This window comes from Vitis riparia, chromosome 2 (genome assembly GCF_004353265.1).
Source record: "Vitis riparia cultivar Riparia Gloire de Montpellier isolate 1030 chromosome 2, EGFV_Vit.rip_1.0, whole genome shotgun sequence".
NCBI classification, from domain to species: Eukaryota; Viridiplantae; Streptophyta; class Magnoliopsida; order Vitales; family Vitaceae; genus Vitis; species Vitis riparia.
The window spans coordinates 11,911,855-11,935,663 of record NC_048432.1 but is presented as its reverse complement, the minus strand read 5'-3'; the positions used below and the strand labels follow the sequence as shown (position 1 = coordinate 11,935,663).

Here is a 23,809-nt window from a genome sequence, read left to right as displayed (position 1 = left end):
CTAAAAATAATGATATAAAAATAAAAAATAATTATTTAATATTTTCAAAAAAAGGATGCATTTAAGAATTTTGAAAAAGTAGTAAGATAACCCTTAAAAAGGTGGTAAAACTTCCCTTTTCATCACTCTTCCTTTTTGGAAAAAGCAACATCTTTATAAGATTAATAATTAATTAATTTGGATTAAATTCCAAATCAACCCTTATAAAAAAGTAATCTTATTTATATTTTTACTAATAAAGAAGTTAACCCAAGCAGTAAAAAACACTGACCAACGTTCTTCCATTTTTATTTTTTATTTTTTTACTTAATCATATGGTCATGTGTCACCCGTGAGTCCGTGACTTCTATGATTCCTCATTTGAAAAACCAAGGACAAAGCACAACAATTTTTAAAAAAAATTATAGCCGTTTTGACCCAACTTTTGAAAAAAACAGAAATTCTAGCCGTTTGACTTGGATTTGAAAAGCCGACGACGACCTAGCTGGCACTACCAGAGCGGACGTGGCCTCAGTATAAAAGGTATGCAGACGTGGCCCATGACTCCAAACGGCTCTATCACAAAAAAATTAATAAAATAAAACCAACAAAAACGCTCTCAAGCCATCAAAAAATTGCTCCGTTTCTATACTTCCTCACTCTCTTCCTTGCCTCTTCCTTTCTTCTTATTTCCTCCATTCGCTTCAAAATTCGAGCCAAATCTAGGGTTTTCATAGAAGAAAATTCGGTTGGGGTTACCGAAATGACGACCATGGAGAGCTTGATCGGACTGGTGATCGGATCCAAAGGGCTTGTACTGTTCTTGGCGACTATGGCGGCGACAGTGCTTTGCCTACTCTCTGGGAGGCTCTTCCCTCTGTTGCCGTCGTCGGTGGCCAGGTTTCTTCTCTAACGGCTTTTCTTTCTTGATATTCATGTATTTGTATCCTTTTTTGTGTTATTTTTTTATTTTATTTCAAGTATGTTTTCATGTGAATGCAGAGTTCGGGAAATCGTCGGTATTGGAGAGCATCGTTGGACGTGATTTTCTTCCCAGGGGATCAGGTTTGGGTTTGATTTTTTGTGCTTTATTTGGTTTATGGCCTGCTTGGTTGATGAGGAAGGGGACGGAATGGAAAAGAAAAGGAAATTTGAAATCTGTGCTTTGATTGTTTCTGTTGCTGTAATAAAGTTTATGTCTCGTGACAAATAAAAATGGATGTAGAATTGAAGTCCGTTCGTTTTATAACGAGGAACAAAATGGAGATATGAAATATTTTCTTCAGTTTGTAATCTGTTTGGTTGCCGAGAAAAGTGGAGGAAACGGGAAGAAAATAAAACAAAATTCCAATTTTGAGGTTTATGCAATCATTTGGTGATATTAAAAAACGAGAGGTAAAATTTTCTTTTATGACAAATAAAGAAGGGTGGAAACAAAATGAAGTACTTTGGGCTTGTCTTTTTTTCCTCTTTATTTTTGTTGGCCGCAAACAGGGGTTTATTTCGTCTTATTTCTTATGAATTTTGTGGTGATTACAGGGATTGTGACCAGGAGGCCTTTGGTACTGCAGCTACACAAAACTGAAGAGGGCCTACAGGAGTATGCTGAGTTTCTTCACTTGCCAAAGAGGAGATTCACTGACTTCTGTATGTCATTTCTTATGCTAATTTTGCAATAAGGCCTCATGTCTAATATATTGGGTGGAAATTTTGATTGGGTTCCATTTTCATGCAATGATAATTTTTAGGTGGTCTGGCTTCTGAATTTGACCTTTTAGATGCAATCATGTTGGTTATACAAGGTTATGTTTCTCTAGTAATGTTTTGAGTAAGGGATCTTCTGATTTTGTAACATTTGAACTCACTCAATTTAAAGAATTCCCGCATTTCCCTGCCAATTCCATTATTCTTCTAGAGATCCAAACTGGACCATACCTGCATTTGTGAAAAGATGAAAAGTTATGGTTACTTGTACTCTTTCAGCTCCTGCTACTACTACCACCATCAGGATCACAACCAATGGTAGGGTCTTTGATGAGATTCTGGGTTCTAAAAAATTTGTTATATATGTTGCACTACTACTGCCCATCATGAATGCTATTATTATTGCCGTTAGTACTACCATCAGGGTCACAACCAGTTACAGGGCCTTGCATGATATTCTGGGCTCTGTACATCACTTCTAATGTTTTCTGGTTCAAGCATAGAAATAGGGATCTGGCTTGGGTGTTAATATGGATATGAACCAAGAGATGAGCTGTACTGTGGAAATTTGTATGGATATGGGCTCTGATAAGCATCTCCTGTGATTGGGATTTGTGGATGGTACCCACCGGTTAATGTATTGCTAGACTTTGTGCAGATTGGTACTAGAATTGTTGTGTCTATAATAATCTCTATTGGTATTATCACATCTGTATATTTGAATGGTTTGGTAACCATGTGGAGCATGAGTTGGCCATATTTTATGTGTTGTTATTAATGCCCTGGATCCTTTGTATTACATGTATCACTGTGTCATATTTTTGTATCTTCTTATTATTCCAGTGTGTGCCTAGTGTAGCTTGTCCTGTTATCTTGGCTGTGCTTTTGTGCAGCCAATTATCTTCACTGTGTTGCTTCTGTAACATTATTTTATGTCTTTGAAATAAAAGTGCAGATAGAATTAATTATTTAAGATTTTCTTTACAGCCATTGTTCGGAAAGGAAATTCAGGATGAAACTGATAGAATGACTGGGAGGACAAACAGATTTCTCCAGTTCCTATCCATCTCAGCATCTACTCCGCAAATGGTGTGTGCCTTTCACGGTTATTCATGCTTTTGAAAATTAACCAAATATATATATATATATATATCAGGCTGTAAGGCAAGAAAATTTATATTTTGATTAGATATTCAAGTGCACGGTTCTTATTATTGGTATTAGTGTTGGTTAAAATTCCGTACTGGCATGTATTTATGATCCATTGAACTTTGTTTTCCTTATTTGAGAACATGCTTGATCAAATAATGGTAATGAAATGTAGCCACTAGTTTCTAGAGATAAGCGCCCTGGAACTTGTCTTAGTTGATTTTATGAAGTGTATTACAGCTATGACTAGTGTATTTGTTGAGAAAAAAAAAAAAGTACCTTTGTACTTGGAGATGCACTTCAAATATTTCTGCTTGGCTTTTACTATTGTTAAATAGTAGTAAAGTTGTCAATTTCGATGTTACCATTATTGTTCAACAATATTTATTTGTTTAATCTGACAACATTTCATCATTTCTTTTTCCGGCGGCAGTGGTTAATTTGACTTTGATAGATTTACCTGGTCTGACAAAGGTTGCAGTAGGTAAGGATACTCGCTCCACCTTGCCCCTTTTAAAATTGGGTCTACCCAGGTTATGAGCTTCATTCTTAATTTCTAAACTTCTGATTTTGCGGTGCACTTTATTGACAGAGGGGCAGCCAGAAAGTATTGTTCAAGACATAGAGAACATGTTCGTTCTTATATAGAGAAGGTAATGCTGATTTTTTTTTTAATTTAATTTAAAGATGCATTTATAATCCAGTTATAACTCATTAGATTATGTGTTTTTTTTTTTATGTACATAAATTTGCAATTGAAGGCATAAAAATTATAAAATTTATGAAATTATTTAGTGGCAATATTGTCAGTTTTGCTTATGGAATACCACTGGTGGTCTTGTTCATTTGCATTTTTCACATGGGATATATACAGGGTTTGGTTGTTAATTTTGGTAATTCTCCTGAATTAAATATAAACACTTTAGTCAAAGAATCAACTCATTTTCTCTTTTCATATCTTCCTTATTTGACAACAAAATTCAACTTTGAGAAAGCAATTATAATTGATGAAAGTTATATGTAGCAGTAAATGCATGGATAAAATTGTGAAAGGGATGATGTGCTTAACTGGTTGAAGGTAGTTGAGCCTGAAAATATGGAATGTTGATTCCTTATTTTTTGTCTCATGTTGAGTCCGTCATAAGAAGAGGTGTAAGAGGATATCGCCATAGACTTTGGCAAGTTGGTTGAAGTGGAGGAGTGTTTTTGAAATATTATGCAATTCTCTTACTTGTGAAATTAAAAGGAAGGTTATTCAAGAGAACGGTCAGACTGTTGTTCTTACAGTTCAAAATTTTAGGTTGTTAAGAAATAAGATGAACGCACTGCTTGAAATCCAAATGTTTAGACAGATGAGTAAGACAAGAAAGCCACAACAAGATGTGAGATGTTAGTAGTGGTGTAGGTGCTATACCAATCAATGAACAAGATGGATGAAGATCAATTAATATTTTTTTGAGCATTGGAGAAGGACTAGTAATGGTAGGAAAATTGACATGAACAGCTGCTGTTAGTGGGAGGGGAAATAAGCTGATGGTCAGAAAAGACATGCTGAGGTAATTAACAAAAAGTATTGTAACTTGAAATGATTGTGAGAATTTTCATGTCTATAAAGGAAAACAGACTCTTGTGCATTTAGACTTCTATAAATGACTGAATTAGTTCGAGTATATTGATGTATTTTCAAGTCATGTCTCATTCCTTGATTGTTTATGTACTTGGATGATTTCAGGACTTTTGACAAGAGTACGGTAATTTAAAAAAATTATTCTTAAATTACCGTAGAAGGAAAAGTAATTCCAAATCTACGGCAATTTTTGTCACGTAGGAGAGTGGAGTTTATCAAACTTGTAAATCGTCTTTTGAAAAGACGATTTCCTCCAACAAAAAAATTCACAAAATCGTCTTTTCAAGAGATAATTTCCATTTAGGAATTTTTTTTTTTTTTGGGCAAATCGTCTCTTTCAAGAGCGATTTGCCCAAATAAATAAATAATAAATTTCCCAAATGGAAATCGCTTCAAGAGACGATTTCCACCCAAATTTCAATTTAATATATTGAATTTACTTATCTTTATATTATAAAAACAATAATACAATTTAATATAAAATATGTTATAAATCATTTTAAAATTACAAAATTAATTATATACCATTATTATAAATATATATTATAAATTTAATTAATTGAATTTACTAAATTTAATAAGATAAATAATATTTATCTTGTTTTAAGATAAATAATTTTGTTTTGTTTTAATTTTTAAATTATATAAATTTTAAGATTAGAAATATTAATATTAAGTTAAAATTTCATGTGGTTATCATAACTCTTATAACCTATTATACTTCATCACACAATTTGAAGATCGTTTGCTACCCTCTCATAGCTAACCCATAGGTTATAGGAGAATCTACCTATTGCGTGTGTTGTTATTTCCACCATTTAATACTCCACCCAATTTGACCGTTTGAAACTTAACGTTAACCACTCTACACACTACACTCATCCTACCTTTTTCCAATCACTCATACACTATTAATTACCTTTTCATTCTAATTTTCACATTCAAACTTCTTCACTCTCATTTTCTCCATCTTCTCCACTTGAAACTTAATTTTTCACTTATCAGTTTTTCAGCTTTCATTACTTCCATCTATATCCCTCGTTCTCTTTGGTAGACTTCTAACATATCTTGTCTCTTTTCTTCGACACTCACGCTGCTTATAAGGTAATATTTTTGCTTTATTTTTATTTCAAGTTATTTTATAATGTATAGTAAAGTGAGTGTCGAAGAAAAGAGAGGAGATATATGCTCAAAGTCTACCAAAGATGGAAGGTGAAAAATTGAGTTTCAAGTGGGGGAAATGGGGAAAATGAGAGTGAAGAAGTTTGAAGGTGAAAATGAGAATGAAGAAGGTAATTTATAGTGTATGAAAAGTTGGAAAAAGGTAGGATGAGTGTAGTGTGTATAATAAGTGGTCAAGTTGAGTTTCAAATGGAATTGGTGGAGTAAATTGGAGTATTAAATGGGTGGAAATGACACACATGCAATAGGTAAGATTCTCCTATACCTATGAGAGGGTAGCAAACGGTCTTCTTCAATAGGTTATAAGACTATGAAAACATATAAAATTATATAATATAATTAATTTAAAAATTAAAACAAAACAAAATTATTTAGTTTATAAATTAATAACAATTTGTTTTTTTTAAACTCATTTTTTCATATAAATTGATAATAGTTTTTTTTAATTGCAAAGTGAAAAAAAAATAGATAAATATTATTATATTAAATTTAGTAAATAAATTTTATAATATATATTTATAATTATTGTATGAGTGAGTATAATTAATTTTGTAATTTAAAATGGATTTATAATATATTTTTATATTAAATTGAATTTGTTTTTATAAAATAGAGATAATTAAAGATATTAAATTGAAATTTGGGTGGAAATCGTCTCTTCTTTCCACTTAAATTATTTTATTTTATTTTATTTTTGGAAAAATCGTCTTTTGTGAAAAGACGATTTCAAGTTGACACAAAACTCACTCTCCTACCTGGCAAAAATTGTCATAGATTTGGAATTACTTTTCCTACTACTGTAATTTAAGAATTATTCTTAATTACCGTACTCTTGTCAAAAGTCCGATGATTTCATGCGCTAGGACACACTTACATTCCTTAGTTTGTTATTACCTTCCTACGTCAAGTTTTCTATTTTTATCTCTAATTTTGGAAGTTAGAGAATTGATGGAAATTGAAATATGCCTGAGATTGGGCTTTACTTTATTCTTGGTGGGTGTCCCATAGTTTGCATTAATTGGTCGTAATTTTTAATATAGAAATATGTATGTAACCATGACTAATATTATATCTTTTTAGCTTTTGTCAGTGCCTTAGTTAAAGCAAACTACCTTACTAGCACATCTCTTAAAATTCATTGGTCAGCTATCAGTTGAAATGCTGGATGCAGATGTAGGTTTAGCTGGTCTGCCTAACTTCATATATGTTTTTTCTGTTTTTTGGGGATTTTAATGGATGAGAATATATGTTTGCTTGGATTTTTTTGTAGCCAAACTGCATCATTCTGGCCATATCTCCAGCCAATCAAGATATTGCAACATCTGATGCTATGAAGCTCTCCAGAGAAGTTGATCCCACAGGTATTGCTTGTGCTCATTGTTTTCAGTTACAGCTCAACATGGCATCCTTAGTTTACACTGCAGCCATCACTAGTCTCTTTGCTTTTTTCTCACTGAAGAGTTTATCTGTTTCTTTCCTAGGTGAAAGGACATTTGGTGTGTTGACTAAGCTTGATTTGATGGACAAGGGAACCAATGCTTTAGATGTAAACTTTCTTACTTGTTTTACTGTGTCTAGCTGTAAATTGTTGAGAATTGGAATAATTTCTTCCTTTTAAGCTGACAAATTGATGCAATATTCTATGCAACACGCTCATTCTTGTGTTCCATTGAAGGTTCTTGAAGGAAGGTCGTATCGGCTGCTACATCCTTGGGTGGGAATTGTGAACCGCTCACAGGCTGATATCAATAAAAATGTAGATATGATTGCTGCACGGAGAAGGGAGCGTGAATTCTTTGCCACTAGTCCTGACTATGGGCATTTATCTAGCAAAATGGGCTCTGAATATCTTGCAAAACTTCTCTCTAAGGTATGTGTACGCTTATTTCATTTTAAATGTGAGGATCTTTTATTTTTTTGGCCTGTTAATTTTTTATAGAATGGCTGCTTACTTTTTGTTGTTGATATGGTTTCAGCATTTAGAGGCTGTGATCAGGGCTCGCATACCAAGCATCACATCTTTGATTAATAAAAGCATTGATGAACTTGAAGGAGAGTTGGACCACCTTGGTAGACCCATTGCTATTGATGCAGGGGTGAGAAGCTTTATATCTGTTTCATATATTTAAAAAAAAAAAAATCATTTTTCTTTGCCTTTTTAACCAGAGTTATTCTTTTGAATGTATCAGGCTCAACTATATACCATTTTAGAGCTGTGTCGTGCATTTGATCGGATATTCAAAGAGCATTTGGAGGGAGGGTAAATTCCGTGCTTTGTTTCTTTCCATTCTAGGGAACTCACATTTCTCTGAAGATTCATTCATTTTCTTGTTTCTTTCCATCCATTGATTGACACACCTTGCAAGAGTTTGAACTGTTTCTTTCTCTTGTTTTAACTTCTGTCCAAAAGCCCCATTGATTACAGCCCAAGCGGCCTTACTCTTGTATACTTTGTCAATGCTAGCTTTATCACACGATTGGATGATAGTTACTATATTAAAAAGATGATGGTTACTGGAGATATCTGCTTCAAGAATTGGATATATGTATGATAGTGTGCTTTATCATTCTTGTTAATATTTGCTTTTATGCTCCTCAGACGACCTGGTGGTGATCGGATTTATGGAGTTTTTGATAACCAGCTCCCTTCTGCTTTGAGGAAGCTTCCATTTGATCGTCATCTTTCACTGCAGAATGTAAGGAAAGTGATTTCAGAGGCAGATGGGTACCAACCTCATCTGATTGCGCCCGAGCAAGGTTACAGGCGCCTCATTGATAGTTCCCTTAATTATTTCAGAGGTCCAGCTGAAGCTTCAGTGGATGCTGTGAGTGCTTTTGTTTTCTACCCTACTTGTTGTCCATGTCATGATAATTTCCTGTGATTAGGTCATAAGGGGTAATTCTGCTCTGGGTTTAGAGAAGAAAGTTGATAATCTTTTCCGTTTGAAGTTCATAATTCTGCTCTGCAAGTTTGTGGGATGTGAATTGAGTTGGTAAAAGAACTGAATAAGAGTAAGGGCATTATTGTAAGAATAACCATTTATTAGGAGAGAAGTTGTTTTTCTAGCAGTTTTACTAATAGAAAAATTTGTTTCATATTACTGGTGCTTCATATCTATTAACTACAATAATTAGCTTTCATTATTTTCTAGAACTAAAATATTTGTTCTGATTATGCATGTTGATTATTTGAGTGAACTCTGTAACCTACAAGTGTTTGTGATGCAACAAAGAAAATTTGTGTCTAATACTTAATGAAAAGACACTAGTTTTATTTTTTAGAACCAAAATGTTTGTTCTCACTATGATAGCATCTAGATGATGAGTCCTTCTGTCTTGAACACCCCCCGCCCGGCCCCCTACACTTGTTTTAAATGAAAAGAGAAACTGAAAATTGGAATTCCAAATCATTTCCATGTGTTTTTTTCACACTACAAGTAATTCAGTCGGTAATTTGATGTTAATTATAACTGTAGGTGCACTTTGTTCTGAAGGAGCTTGTGAGAAGGTCAATTGGAGAGACTAAGGTTTGAAATCTGGAAACTGTCAGTTTTCTACCAGTACAAAATAAGGGAAAGAATGTTATTAACTGATGTTTTTGGAATGGAACAGGAGTTGAGGCGCTTTCCCACTCTTCAGGCTGAACTTGCAGCAGCTTCCAATGAGGCATTGGAGAGGTTCCGTGAAGAAAGTAAGAAGACAACTCTGCGATTGGTGGAGATGGAATCCTCTTACCTGACTGTGGATTTCTTCCGAAAACTCCCTCAAGAAGTGGAGAAGGGCGGAAACCCATCTGCTTCTGCTGCAGATCGATATGGAGAGGGGCACTTCCGGAGGATAGGATCAAATGTCTCCCAATACGTGGCAATGGTATCTGAGACACTAAAGAACTCCATCCCAAAGGCTGTGGTCCATTGCCAAGTTAGGGAGGCCAAGCGGTCTTTACTTGATCATTTCTATACACAAGTGGGAAAAAAAGAGGTAATCTTCTTCTCCCTATCAAGCACACACCCCCCAAACACAAAGACTGTTGTGAAATGTTTAGTGTGATATCCTGCAATTATCTCTGCATCCGTAGAGAGATTCATCAATCTGTGCATTCATATCAAAACTCAACTAGAAGAGCCAGCTTATCTGGGTCCAATTTGTTGACATACTTTTCCCTGCCTTGGTCAAGGCATTGGTGACACCTAAAATGCTCAGCATGTGTTCTTTCACAATATTATATGCTTGAAACTGTGAGAAAGTAGGACACCCACTAGGGTAGCCCAGTTGGAAGTGTGGTTCCCATAAATGGCACATGGTCTCAGGTTCGAATATTGCCGTGATGATACCTTGAATTTACCCAACCTGAGCACTCAGAGGTTTTGAGAGAAAGTGGGGGGTGGGTATTGTGATTGATTTCTTCATTTTTGTTGTAGGGCAAGCAGCTTTCTCAGTTGCTGGATGAAGACCCTGCATTGATGGAAAGGAGGCAGCAATGTGCAAAGAGGCTTGAGTTGTACAAGTCTGCAAGGGATGAGATTGATTCGGTCTCGTGGAGCAGATGAAAGAGGGAATGTGTGTTAGAAAGAGATCCTCCTTTGTATCATAGCTAGATATTGTGAGGCATGCTAAAGATTGGACTATGGTCTTGTATTGTCAGCTTGTTGTGGCAAGTTTATTTATGTTTATATTCTTTGAACCTGATGCAAATTTAATTTTTTTAATTAAATTTTATTGTTTCATAAAAGAGATAATTTCACTCATTTCCTCAGCTTTTAACTAAATGCAAATGAGAAGGACAAAGAAGGCATGTGATGAAATTTGAAACCAATGGGGTTAGGTGTATTTAGTCCAAACCTGAGGGGGGTCAATCTCTTCACAAAACAAGTAATATAAAAAATTAGAAAAATAATGAGAAAATTAGATTTATAAGACATAAATAAATATACAAGTATATAACATTAAATGATAACATAAAGAAGGTTTGGGTATATCTGACCTTATTTTATTTCATATTTGATAAGACATCTACCAAACAATGGATAAAATATGTCCTATATTTTAAGCAATTTGATTGAAGGCTAAGCAAATTTCAAGGGCTAGGTGCCCAAAACCCAATTAGATTTCACATGGGCACAATCGTTCCTAATAGTTAGTAGTTTAGTAATACTTTCTCAGTAATGTTCCATTTGTGTAACTACACAAATAGTAGTTTTAAGCAGTAGCTGCTGCTCCTGGAGCTCCCTTCTGATCAAGCTCTGCCAAAGCCGCCCACAATTTGGGATCATCGTAATCACGTATGAGAAAGACGGGTTTTGCTTCCATCAACGAGCTTTCAGGATTCCTGGTAGTTAAACCAACAACAGGCATTCCGGCAGCCACCCAGCCTTAATCCCCGAAGCAGAATCCTGACCAAGCAAAAACAGTGATGGTAATTCAGAATCCTAACTTGTTTGAATTTTGAACAACCAGCAATGATAGGTAAAGATAGAAAACCTCGAAGATGAATGTGTTATCCTTTGACACTTGGAGGACTTCAAGAGCCTTCAAGTAGGGGTCTGGGAATGGTTTGGCACGATCACATTCGCTGCCAATAACAACTGCCTGGAAGAAATCAGAGAGGCCGAGAAGTGAGATCATGAGTTCAGCATTTGGTCTTGGAGCATTAGTAACTGCAGCCCGTTTCAAGCCTCGATCTTCAATCCATTTCCTTATCTTTTGTAGGCCATCTAAAGGCTTCACTTGTTCTTTCGCAAATCTGTTGTTCAAATAAGGACAGATTATATGTTGGAACTTTGGAAATTTCACTGAAGTGAGGGAAAATGGAGAAGATGGGAGTTTACTTTCGAAACAAAGCTTCCTTATCATCCATGAATTTTAAGCCCTTCTCGAGGTCCCAGTCAGGGAAGATGCCCCTAGCGACATCATCACCATGTTTGCCAGCAATATTCTCAATGAAGAATTCCTCCGTTATTGGAACTCCGCCATTATAGCCTATCTGTTAAAACATGCCAGTATCCCATAAGCCCTCATAATAATTGGTCCCATGGGCTAATAGCACATAGAGTACATTTGTATTTCATATCCTTTGCTTTTCCAGAGAGATGATAGGCCATGTCATATGGATTGGCCATGAAGTGGCGTGAATGTGATTCCATATGACATTAAGATTATGAATTAAAGGAAACTAGGCAGTGAAGGAAAAACCTACCTGCAGAAGCAATTCTCGGAAGGCATAGTAGTGCAGAGGATCTGAATCACATAGAGTTCCATCAATATCAAACAGCACCGCTTCAAGAGGAGCAAGTCCAGATAGTGAACATTTGCTGCTTCCACAAAATAAAGAAAATCAAGTTACAATTACTCAATGTCAACAATGAAACCAAGACTTCATATGACGGGCACTTCATCTAGACCATCTCCTGGTCCCTCAACCAGGGCCATATCAGCATTGAGAAGTTAGATAATATATGCTGGATTGGATTTTTCTTTACCCCCACCCCTCCCTCCTTTTTTTTTTTTTTTTCCATTTTCTTGTCTTCAGTTGCTTTCAGATTACTGGAAGATTTTTGAGAATGTTTAGGAAAAAAGAAAAAGAAAAGAGCATGTGCGTTATATGGCTACAACCAATAAAACTAGTTTCTTTTTGGGCTGTAAATCTATCAATAGGATCCATGGGCTCATCAAATGGTGGGTATTGATCAAATTTTTGTCCTGATTTGGCTGGCTCATAAGGTCATGAGATGGCCAGAGATTAGATCCATGCAACAGAAAAACAACAGTCAGGATTCATTTCAACTCCACATGATGAAAGTAGTACAGACTATCCCAAATTTAACCATAGAAACAGCATAGTTCAAACTTCCATCAAACTTGAAACTTGGGCAGTGTCCTTCAAGTTGAGTGCATTAACATGGCAAAAATATGGCATCTAGTTCAATATACATTTGGTAAACACGGATCATGAAGTTGTCTGCAAAATAAATTCGATAACATTCTCTTCTACAAGGATTGTGCTAAGATACATCAAATATACTTCCACATAAGAAAGTCACAACCCCATAAAGGCCATAACTACCCGAAACTAAGCATGGGCATAACAGCTGATACTGCCATGAAACAAAGTTGGTAAGGACACTTTTGAAGGAAGTTTGTTTTGGGCATGGCAGAGATAATATACTTGTGGCATGTATAGTCCATCTTCCAGTACCTTTTCACTAGCATTTTTGGTGAACATGTAATTGACAGTTGCCTTCAAAAAAACATAACTAACATTCCCTCTATAGTTTGATCAATCAGTACCGAGAATTCTTGCAACAAATTGACTTGGGAACATAGTAAAAAAAATGTGTAAGAACCCACATAAGGAATATACCTAAACTCTCAGAAGAAAGAAAATGCCTATTGAGAATTGAAAAAAAAAAAAAAAAAAATCTCTATGAAGTATAAAGAAAGTATTCAAAGGAGTCAGTCATGCTAGGAAAGGCACAAGAAAAGCTACAGACTACTAATACATAACAATTTTGTTTTTGGATGAGTATGTGGGAGAAGGGTATAAAAGACACTATGATGGTGATAGAAATGGAGACTGAAAAATAATAAATGATTTCAAAGGAAAAGATATTAATACCCAGGAAAGATGACTATCAAGAAAACAAAATCAAAGAGAAAGCGATTAGGTCTCACTGCAACATACAATGCCGGCTATGTTTTAGGATCTTGAGAATTTGAAAGTACATATATTGATGTATTGGAACACTTTCGAATCTCATGACCAAAATATATCCCAGAGTTGAGGAATTATTCAAGGTTGACTAAATCAATCCATTGAGAGACAAATTAATTTGAAGGGATGAGAAAGGAGAATGTTATTACAGTCAATATTGTATACAGGAAAAAACAATCAAGAAGACATCGATTTCTCTATTACCAACACACAACATTTGCATGTTAGGACAGATTACAAAATAATATTTTCAGATCTTGATCAGAAATCAAAGTTAGCTTGTGGCTTCTGCACATTACTTAATGAAAAGACTAATAATATCATATGCTGCATTTGTTCAATTAATACACAATCAAGACAGATTAGGGAATCTAAAATGGAGCTCAGAGTTCATCAATTGAGATCTTATCAAACTCAACCAATCACATGAAATGATCTTGATCTCTCACAAGGAAAAAGCGAAATCACAACCATGAAAGAAAAACAAATTAACCAAAAAAATCTGCAAGGAAACAATGAACAATGAACAATGAAATCACAAGCATGCCAATTGCCAACAAGCCCATTCTTCTGCAAATTCTTTTTTCTCTTTCGTACGGAACCAATAAAACATGAAAGACTCCAAAAATAAAAAAGTTGGATTTCTGTTTGTGGGTCAAGAACATGAATAGAATCCAAAAAAATAAAAGATAAAAAGTGGGAATTTCTGTTAAAATTGCTCAACAACACAAAAGCCAAAGAACTGGGAATTAGCAAACTTGGTATAATCAAAAGTATACACAAAGCAGAATAGAACCTGTCAAAGGAAAAATTACTTTTACAAATGGGTATGAACACAATCAAGGGAAACGGAACATAGAAGAACCCAAACAAAGGGGAGTTATTGAGTAGCTGAACGGCCTACATTACAACACATCTCCCAAGTTCTCAATCGATCTGAAGAAATAAGAACAACCCACATAGATACTGCAATCAATCTTGAAGCAAAGAAAAAGAAAATCAAATTCAACAACAAAAACAGACCATTAGCAAATAAAAAAGCTACCTATCGGCAGAGTTTTCACCAGAAGAAACCGTCATTGTATCACAGGTAGTTAAGAAACTTTTCTACTATTTTCTATCCAGAAATTGAATTTCAAGAGGTGGGTGTTGGAGAGAAAATCAGAGAGAAGAAGGCGATGGCGGATGTGAATAAAATAATAGAGAATCTATAAATAGAATCAAGGAACTCGGGCGAGAGATGCGTCAGGTGTGGCCCTGTGACGTGACAACAATTCTTTTTTTCATTTTATTAGAAATCTCCCCTTAAATTCCCACTATATGTTTGTAAGATCTCGGAACCGACATCTCTTTTCTTTTCTCCTTCGTTCTCATATTCGCACAGCTTAAAAATGATTATGGGAATAAGATTAATTGAAATAAAATTTCATTTATAAATGGAATGTATTTTTAAAATAATTCTTAAAATTTAAAAGTTAATTTTTTTATAAATTGTTTTTAAAATAAAAATTTTAATTATGAATTCAATTTATATAATGCAAATTAAATTTAATTCACATCTTCTTAAAATTTTTTAATTACAAATAAATTCAAAATAAATAATTTTAATAAAATATGAATATTAATAATATAATAAAATCATAGGTTACATTTTTATAAATATTATAAAAATATAGACTAATAACTTATTTATTTTTTAAAATAAATAATAATAATTCAAAATTAATAATTTCTTATGCTATTTATATAATTTTACCAATATTATAAAAATATGGATATTAAGATGTTATAAAATCATAATTAATATATATTTTTAAAAATAAAATATAATTATTCAAAATTAATAATTGTTATAAAAACCATTTTTTTAAAGGTATAAATGAGTCAAATTATTTATTATATGCATACATTTATTATTTATTTACCAAAATGAAATTTTGGATTATTGTATTTAATCTATAATTAATTAATCAATTTTTAAAATTTCAAATGATTCTTAAAAATGATAAGATTTATTAAAGAATTTAAAGCATAGTCATTATATATATTTTGAGTTTTAAATTATTTTTTAAAATTATTAAACTTATTAATAAAATCAATACAAAGTATCATTTTATTTGAAATTAGCTTTCTCCGGTGAAAAAAATCAGAATAACAATCCTTTATTTTACTTTGCTTTTAAAAATTATTTTAGAGAATAACCAAATTATGGTATAAATTTTTAAAAACAATTTTGTTTTAAAATTATATGCGATAATAAAAAAAAAACCTTTCAAGTATTTTTAAATGAAAATAAAAAAATCATTTCAAACTTTTTACTATGGGGAGATTTTTTAAATAAAAATAAAAACATAAAATAGTTTAAATTATATATATATATATAGACATTATTTATAATTTATTTCTTTTTTTCATTTTCCTTTCCTTAATATTAAAATAGAAATGAATCATCATTATAACATTATATTTTCATATATTTCCAAACACGATAATTGAAATTACTAAATTCATTCTTATTCAAGAAAGAATAATAACGAAAACAAAATATTTATTTCCATTCTTCATTTTTTTTATCAAACACTCCTTAAATTAGATGAATTTATGAATCTTAACCCAATTTAAGATGAAAACCAAAATCTGTATTTATCAATTTTTTTAAAGTGATTTTTAAAGATATGAAATAAATATAAACTTTTTTTATATAAGATGTTTTATTCTAATATAAAAATTTCTGATTTTGAAAACAAAAAAATATAAAGTATATCCAAACAAATATTTAGTCTTTATTTGATATTTTTTTTTTTAAATAGTTTTTTGTTTTCAATAAATAAAAATAGGAAAATACATTTGATAATTAGAAAATAAGATGATTATAAAATATCTTTTAATTATTTTTTATCGTTCTCTAAAAACATTTAAAAAATAATTATACAAATATAAAAACTGATTAAAAATAAAGGATTATAAATAAAAGTTATTCTTAAAACATATTTTAAACTATGAAAACGGTTAATGGATATTTCGAATTTTCAAGCAAACTTTTATTTTACAAAAACATTAAAGAATATTTTAAAACAATTGTTTTTTAAAATTATTTTTAAAAACAATTTCATGGTAGAGTTTTAGCGTCTATAATATATTTTTTATTTTTAAAATAAAAGTTTGATAGAATATTTGTACAACAAGTTTAGACTTACGTTATATATTGAAAAATCATTTTAAAAAATTTTAAAGTTTGACTTAGTAAAAATCTGAAAAATACATCATTTTTTAAAATAGTTTTTAAAATTATTATTATTATTAATATAAGTCTTTGACAAATTTTCTACCTAATATAAGAATTTTTATTTTTTATTTTAAAAATAGAAAATATGTAATGAACAATACTCACTTGTACCATATGACCTAAATAATTAGGCCAAGACTGATGGCGAAACCTTGTGGAGGACCCATCCATCCAATTTTATACGTCTTTCTTAGAAGCTTACACTTTGACTGTAGGTGCGGGTGGTAATGGGGCAGTTTTGGGACAGGTCGCCCCGTCTCAACCCCACCTCGTTAATTTAAAATAATTTTCATTCTCATTTCATTTAAAAAATAAAACGGGGTGAGACAAGTATGAGAATTTCTCATACCCGTCCCACCTTGTTTAATTTTTTTTTTGAATTTAAAAAATAAATTTAATTTTTTAAAAAAATTACTTGATTAAAATTAAAATATTTTTTTGATTATTTGATGAATAACTTGATTTTCCGATTAAATTTTGTAAATAATATCTTAAAGTCATCTTAATTTTAAACTCATTAATAAATCAATCATGATTAGGAATGACAGGACGGGTTTGGGATGGGTCACCCCCATCCCAACCCTGCCCCGTTTATTAAAAACAATTCTCATCCCCGTCTCATTTAAAAAATTAAACGGGGCGCGGCAGGTAGGGGAAATTCTCATACCCCTATCCCGCCCCGTTTAGCTTTTTTTTAAAAAAAAAAAAAAAAAATTAAATTTTAAATTTTAAATTAAATTAAAATTTTTAATTAATTTTATATGTAAACAGGGCGGGGCGGGGCGGGGCGGGATGGGGCAAAACCTGAACCCGTCCCGAGTTTAAAAAAAAAATCTCATATCCGTCTCAAACCCATTTATTAAATTTAAACCCCGTTTCATTAGGGGCGGGGTGAGTACCCGAAAAAACCCACCCCGTTGCCATCTCTAATCATGATTTATTATCAACAAAACTCACTTAAAAGAATCTTTGGGCTAACACTCTTATTTTTTTTTAAAAAAAATGAATGGATAAGGTAGATGGAAGGCAAGAAATGAACCATTACAAAGTTTAATTATCCTTTAATTTTTTAGTCTCTTAATTGTTTCTCTCCCACTTTCATTGATATCCATGATTCAAATAAGCCCTCAGCCTATGTTTGGTTCTTGAAAATTGAAGAAAAATGTAAGGGAAAGAAAATTGATAAGAAAAGTAAAAGAAAATAAAAAATAAATTTAAAATCAATAAATTATTTTTATATATTATTTCAATTTTTTTTTCATTTATTTAACTTGTCTATATAAATATTAAATAATTTAAATATATACAAATTTCTTAACAATTGTATATTTTTCATAATAAAACTAAATATAAGAAAATTATTTTTTTTAACATTTTTTTTTCTTTCTTGGGACCAAATATAACCTTAATATTTTTTCTATTATAGAATTCCATCCTACATAATTTTGTTATTAAGATATAAAATTAATTCAAATATGATAATTATCTTTCAAAATTAGATGACAATAAATTAAAGGTTCCAGCAATAAATTAAAATTTCACGATATGAATGGATAATTTTCACATTCTTGCAAAGCCATGCCTTGAAAACTATATTTTGTATATGTATAAATGAAATTTATTGTGCCACAATTAATACATGAACAAAAATAAAAATAAAAACAAATGAAATAAACTATGGTTAGTAAAATGAAGCAACCCACAAATATTAACATTGATAGCAAACTTTAATTCAAATTGGGATCCCTATGTTGTTTATATGAAATTGTAACTATTTTTTCTTATTTATTTTCAGCCTCCGCGTGGTTTCTATCTCGTTCAGTTCTAGCTTCCTCGGTCACTAATGTGGGAACTCAACATCCCACATCGCTATCGAATGACATGGAGTTGCAAACGACATGATATAAAAGGAAAATAAAGACACATAAACAATTACACCTTTCTTGGCCTTTCGGCTAAGAGTAGGGGTGATATCTTTTCATATCAGTTTAATATCTGATGCGTTCCATCGTTCTACAAGATATTAAAGTTATTTTTTTAGGGGGGAGGTCCCACTGTAATTACTTGCGGTTGGGGACCTCGCGCGTCGCTCTGGCGTTGCACTATTGCCTGGGCCTGGCGCACCCCCTCCAAACTCCAGTCCTAAGGTGTTGTAAAGTGAATTTTCATAACGAGGTAGCAGGATGGTGGCCCGATTTGAAAATTGGGTTCCTAGTACCAGTTCTCACGAAATTGTTGGAGATGGCAAAGCCCATTCTGGTGGTTCCATGGATTTGTGTAAACTTGTCTGGGTTGTGAGGGGAAAGGTTTGTTGGGTTTGGGGACAGAGGAATGTAGATTGAATAGTGTGAGATCAAGGCATGAGTAAGATTGAGATGCTTAGTGTTTGGCTCAGTTGGATCATTGGTTACTTGGAACCTTCTGAGATAGTATATATGGTACCAAACGTCTTATTTTATCCTATATTATAATGGAAGATTAAAGCAATTTCAAGGGAGGGCTAAGTGCCCAAAACCCAATTAGATTTCACATAGGCATAATTGTTCCTTATTGTAGTTTAGTAATACTCTCAGTTGAGTAATGTTCCATTTGTGTAACTACACAAATAGTAGTTTTAAGCAGTAGCTGCTGCTCCTGGAGCTCCCTTCTGATCAAGCTCTGCCAAAGCCGCCCACAATTTGGGATCATCATAATCACGTATAAGAAAGACGGGTTTTGCTTCCATCAACAAGCTTTCAGGATTCCTGGTAGTTAAACCAACAACAGGCATTTCGGCAGCCACCCCAGCCTTAATCCCCGAAACAGAATCCTAACCAAGCAAAAAAAGTGACGGTAATTCAGTTTTCTTGTTTGAATTTTGAACAACTAGCATGATAGGTGAAGAAAGAAAACCTCGAAGATGAAAGTGTGATCCTTCGACACTTGGAGGACTTCAAGAGCCTTCAAGTAGGGGTCTGGGAATGGTTTGGCACGATCACATTCACTGCCAACAACAACTGCATGGAAGAAATCAGAGAGGCCGAGAAGTGAGATCATGAGTTCAGCATTTGGTCTTGGAGCATTAGAAACTGCAGCCCGTTTCAAGCCTCGATCTTCAATCCATTTCCTTATCTTGTCTAGGCCATTTAAGGGTTTCACTTGGTCTTTCGCCAATCTGTTGTTCAAATAAGGAAATCATGTGTTGGCATTTTGGAAGTTTCACCAAAGTGAGGGAAAATGGAGAAGATGGGAGTTTTACTTTCGGAACAAAGCTTCCTTATCATCCATGAATTTTAAGCCCTTCTCAAGGTCCCAGTCAGGGAAGAGGCCCCTAGCAATATCATCATTATGTTTGCCAGCAATCTTCTCAATGAAGAGTTCCTCCGTTATTGGAACTCCACCATTATAGCCTATCTGTTAAAAATGTCAGTATCTCTCATAAGCTCATAATAATTGGTCCCATGGGCTTATAGCACATAGAGTATGTTTGTATTTCATATCCTTGGTTTTCTAGAGAGATGATAGAGCAATTGCATGCCAATGTGCATTGTTCATGATGTGGTGATATGACATCAACATTATGAATCAAAGGTAACAAAATTTCCTTCTAGGTGATGAAAGAAAAACTAACCTGCAGAAGCAATTCTCGGAAGGCATAGTAGTGCAGAGGATCTGAATCGCATAGAGTTCCATCAATATCAAATAGGACCGCTTCGAGAGGAGCAAGTCCAGATAGAGAATATTTGCTGCTTACACAAAATAAAGAAAAATCAAGTTACAATTACTCAATGTGAACAATGAAACCAAGACTTATATGAGAGGGGCACTTTATCTAAACCATGTCCCGGTCCCATTTCCCAGTCTTCAGTTGCTTTCAGAGAATCAGATTACTGGAAGATTTTTGAGAATGTTTAGGAAAAAAAATCGGAAAAAAGAGCATGTGCATTATACAGCTATAACCACTAAAACTAATTTCTTTTTTGGGGCTGTAAATTTATCAAATGAAATCCATGGGCTAATCAAATGGTGCATTTTGATCAAATTTTTGTGCTGCTTTGGATGGCTCAAAGATCATGAGATGGCCAGAGATTAGATCCATGCAACAGAAAAACAACAGTAAGGATTCATTTCAACTCAATGTGGAAAAAGCAGTACATACTATCCAAGTTTAACTACAAAAACAGCATAGTTCAAACTTCAATCAAAACTTGAAACTTGGGCAGTGTCCTTCAATTTGAGAGTGCATTAAACATGGTGAAAATAATAACTATGCCATTTACTTGTTGAATTTGTCCTAATTCTAGCACTTATTTCAGCATATATTTGGTAAACACAAATATGAAGTTGTCTGCAAAATAAATCAAATAACATTCTCTTCAACAGGGATTGTGCTAAGATACATCAAATATACTTCCACATAAGAAAGTGACAACATCCATAAAGGCCATAACTACTCGCAATTAAGCATGGGCGTAAAGCTGATACTTCCATGAAATAAAGTTTGTATGCACACTTTTGGAGGGAGAGATTGTTTTGGGCATGGGAGAAATGGTATATTTCTGGCATCTACAGTCCATCTTCCGGTACCTTTTCATTAGCATTTTGGTGAAAATGTAATTTGACAGCTGTTTTCAAAAATACATTATCATTACGGAAAAGTTCAATTAGAGTCTTTAAGACACTACATCTTAAGTCTTCATGCCCAAGTGTGTTATCATAAGGGGATCTGGTTGCTCATGCTTCTGGAGCTAATAAAGTGGGTTCATCGACATCCGAAAGACGGATTGGACAAGTGCTATTATTCCCCTCCATATGGATACACAAAGAATACACTATTTTATAGCTTGATCAATGAAGCACAGAGAATTCTTGCAACAAATTGACTTGAGAACATAATGAAAGAACAGTGGAAGAACCTGCATGAGAAATACACCTAAAATCTCATGAAGAAAAGAAGTGCATATTGAGAAAAGAAAAAAAGTAAACATCTCTACAAAGTACAAACATGGTATTCAATGGCATCAGTCATGCTAGGAAGGGAACAAGGCAAGCCACAGATTACTGATATACTACAATTTTGTTCTTTGGATGAGTGTGTGGGAGACGGGTATAAAAGAAACTATGACGGTGATAGATACAAATAACCAGGGTCTCACTGCAACATACAATGCCGGCTAAGTCCTAGGGTCTTTGAGAATTTGGAAGTATATCTGTTGATATATCGAGACACTTTCGAATCTTATGACAAAAACTATATCCTAGAGTTGAGGACTATTAAAGGTCGACTAAATCAATCCCATTGAAAGACAAATTAATTCGAAGGAATGAGAAAGTAGAACGGTATTACAGATCAAAATTGTAGACAGGAAAAAACAATCAAGACGGACATTGATTACTTTATTACCAACACATAAAATTTGCATGTTAGGACAGATTACAAAATAATATTTTCAGATCTTGATCAGAAATCAAAGTTGGCCTGTGGCTTCTGCACATTGCTTAATGGAAAAACTAATAATATCTTATGTTTCATTTATTCAATTAATACACCCATCAAGGCCGATTAGGGAATCTACAATGGAGCTCAGAGTTCATAGATGTAGATCTTATCAAACTCAACCAATCATATGAAATGATCTTCATCTCTCACGAGGAAAAAGCGAAATCACAACCATGAAAGAAAAACAAATGAACAAAGAAATCTGCAAGTCAACAATGAACAATCAAAATGAAATCACAAGCATCAACAAGCCCATTCTACTGCAAATTCTTTTTTCTCTTGGTACGGAACCAATAAAACATGAAAGACTACAAAAATAAAAAGTTGGATTTCTGTTTGTGGGTCAAGAACATAAATATAATCCAAAAAAAAAAAAAAAACATGGGAATTTCTGCTGAAATTGCTCAACAACACAAAAGCCAAAGAACTGGGAATTTGCAAACTTGGGTATCATCAAAATTACACACAAAACAAAATAGGACCTACAAAAGGAAAAGTTACTTCTACAAATGGGTATGAACACAAGCAAGTGAAGTGCAACATAGAACAAACACATGGGAGTTCTTGAGTAGCTGAAAGGCCTACATTACAACACATCTCCCAAATTCTCAATCAATCTGAAGAAATAAGAACAACCCACATAAATACTGCAATCAATCTTGAAGCAAAGAAAAAGAAAATCAAATTCAACAACAAAAACAGACCATTAGCAAAGAAAAAAGCTACCTATCGGCAGAGTTTTCACCAGAAGAAACCGTCATTGTATCACAGGTAGTAAGGAAAATTTTCCACTATTTTCTATCCAGAAATTGAATTTCAAGAGGTGGGTGTTGGAGAGAAAATCACAGAGAAGGCGATGGCGAATGTGAATAAAAATAATAGAGAATCTATAAATGGAATCAAGGAACAAGCGCGAGAGATGCGTCAGGTGGTAGCTTCTGTGGCTTGCCAGCACTCCCTTTTTTGACCTTTTTCAAATCTTCCCTTAAATTCCCAATATTGTCACTCTTGCCAATACAAGATCTCGAAATGTTAGTTTTGAACCAAAATAATATAGATTTACCATTTATGATTTATCTCATATATTTAAATTTTTTTTTAAAAAAAAAATTGGGGCTGTGACAGAATATTGCTACAATTTTGGAGTTGTATGAATTTGCACAGGGGGTGCTCATTTCTGAAATTGGGAAAATGCCCCAATTCCCGTGAAACCTTTTCATGGCTGCTGGGAGTTGTTTGAGGTCAAAATGGAACCAACCAACCAAACAATGCCTAGCGGCCATACGGCCACACACGTCTCTACTTTAGTACTTTGAAATTCTTAGCAGCTTACACGTTGGTGGTGGGGATTAAATTGGTTCACTTTTCAAATATGCCGGCAAAGTGAAGTTCTTGAAATTTCCCCAAGCCCAAGAAAATTTAGGTATTTAGGCCAGTTGGGTTTAATTTTTTTTTTTTTAACTATTAACTTGAAATAAAATTATTGCTTAAATATTTTAAAATGTAATAAATATATTTATTATTTTAAAAATGAGGACTAAATTATTTGATGACCTTAGAGATGAAATAAAAATCAAATAAAAAATTATAAAATATATATAAGATATCTAAAACACATTTGAAGAACTCAAACATGTACCATATAGTGCAGATTTCATAAAATATCTCAATGACTTAAAAATAATATTACAC

General features: G+C 33.2%; 2 protein-coding genes, 1 non-coding gene and 2 pseudogenes across 3 annotated transcripts in view; 2 read left to right on the top strand and 3 right to left on the bottom strand.

The window, feature by feature from the left end:
• The window catches only part of LOC117929531 (haloacid dehalogenase-like hydrolase domain-containing protein Sgpp), a 43,981-nt gene extending 29,448 nt beyond the window's left edge, over positions 1-14,533 (bottom strand). Inside the window, exon 1 of the mRNA XM_034849843.1 lies at positions 14,398-14,533. Within this exon, the coding sequence (XP_034705734.1) occupies positions 14,398-14,432 (35 nt within the window). The 5' untranslated portion in view covers positions 14,433-14,533. The remainder of the gene's footprint in view (positions 1-14,397) is intronic.
• LOC117929551 lies at positions 616-10,355 on the top strand (annotated as a pseudogene).
• Positions 10,601-12,826, bottom strand: LOC117932016 (annotated as a pseudogene).
• Positions 14,534-18,572: 4,039 nt separating the features above from the next.
• LOC117908187 lies at positions 18,573-18,767 on the top strand. Its single transcript, XR_004650169.1, has one exon. It is a non-coding gene; the product is annotated as a U2 spliceosomal RNA (small nuclear RNA).
• A 356-nt stretch (positions 18,768-19,123) lies between these two features.
• On the bottom strand, positions 19,124-23,052 carry LOC117929521 (haloacid dehalogenase-like hydrolase domain-containing protein Sgpp). Its single transcript, XM_034849831.1, has 5 exons — positions 22,844-23,052; positions 20,249-20,363; positions 19,877-20,031; positions 19,531-19,792; positions 19,124-19,447 (listed from the first exon to the last, which is right to left on the bottom strand). Exons 1-5 carry the CDS (start codon positions 22,876-22,878, stop codon positions 19,253-19,255), a joined length of 762 nt encoding a protein of 253 aa, XP_034705722.1. The 5' UTR covers positions 22,879-23,052; the 3' UTR covers positions 19,124-19,252.
• Between the last annotated feature and the right edge of the window lie 757 nt (positions 23,053-23,809).

Excerpts from the sequence above, each read along its gene's own strand:
- LOC117929521 (XM_034849831.1), bottom strand. The coding sequence starts at position 22,878 with ATGACGGTTTCTTCTGGTGAAAACTCTGCCGATAG. Across the intron at positions 20,032-20,248 it reads TCCGAGAATTGCTTCTGCAG|ATAGGCTATAATGGTGGAGT; the intron begins GTTAGTTTTTCT and ends CATTTTTAACAG. Across the intron at positions 19,793-19,876 it reads AAGGAAGCTTTGTTCCGAAA|ATTGGCGAAAGACCAAGTGA; the intron begins GTAAAACTCCCA and ends TTTGAACAACAG.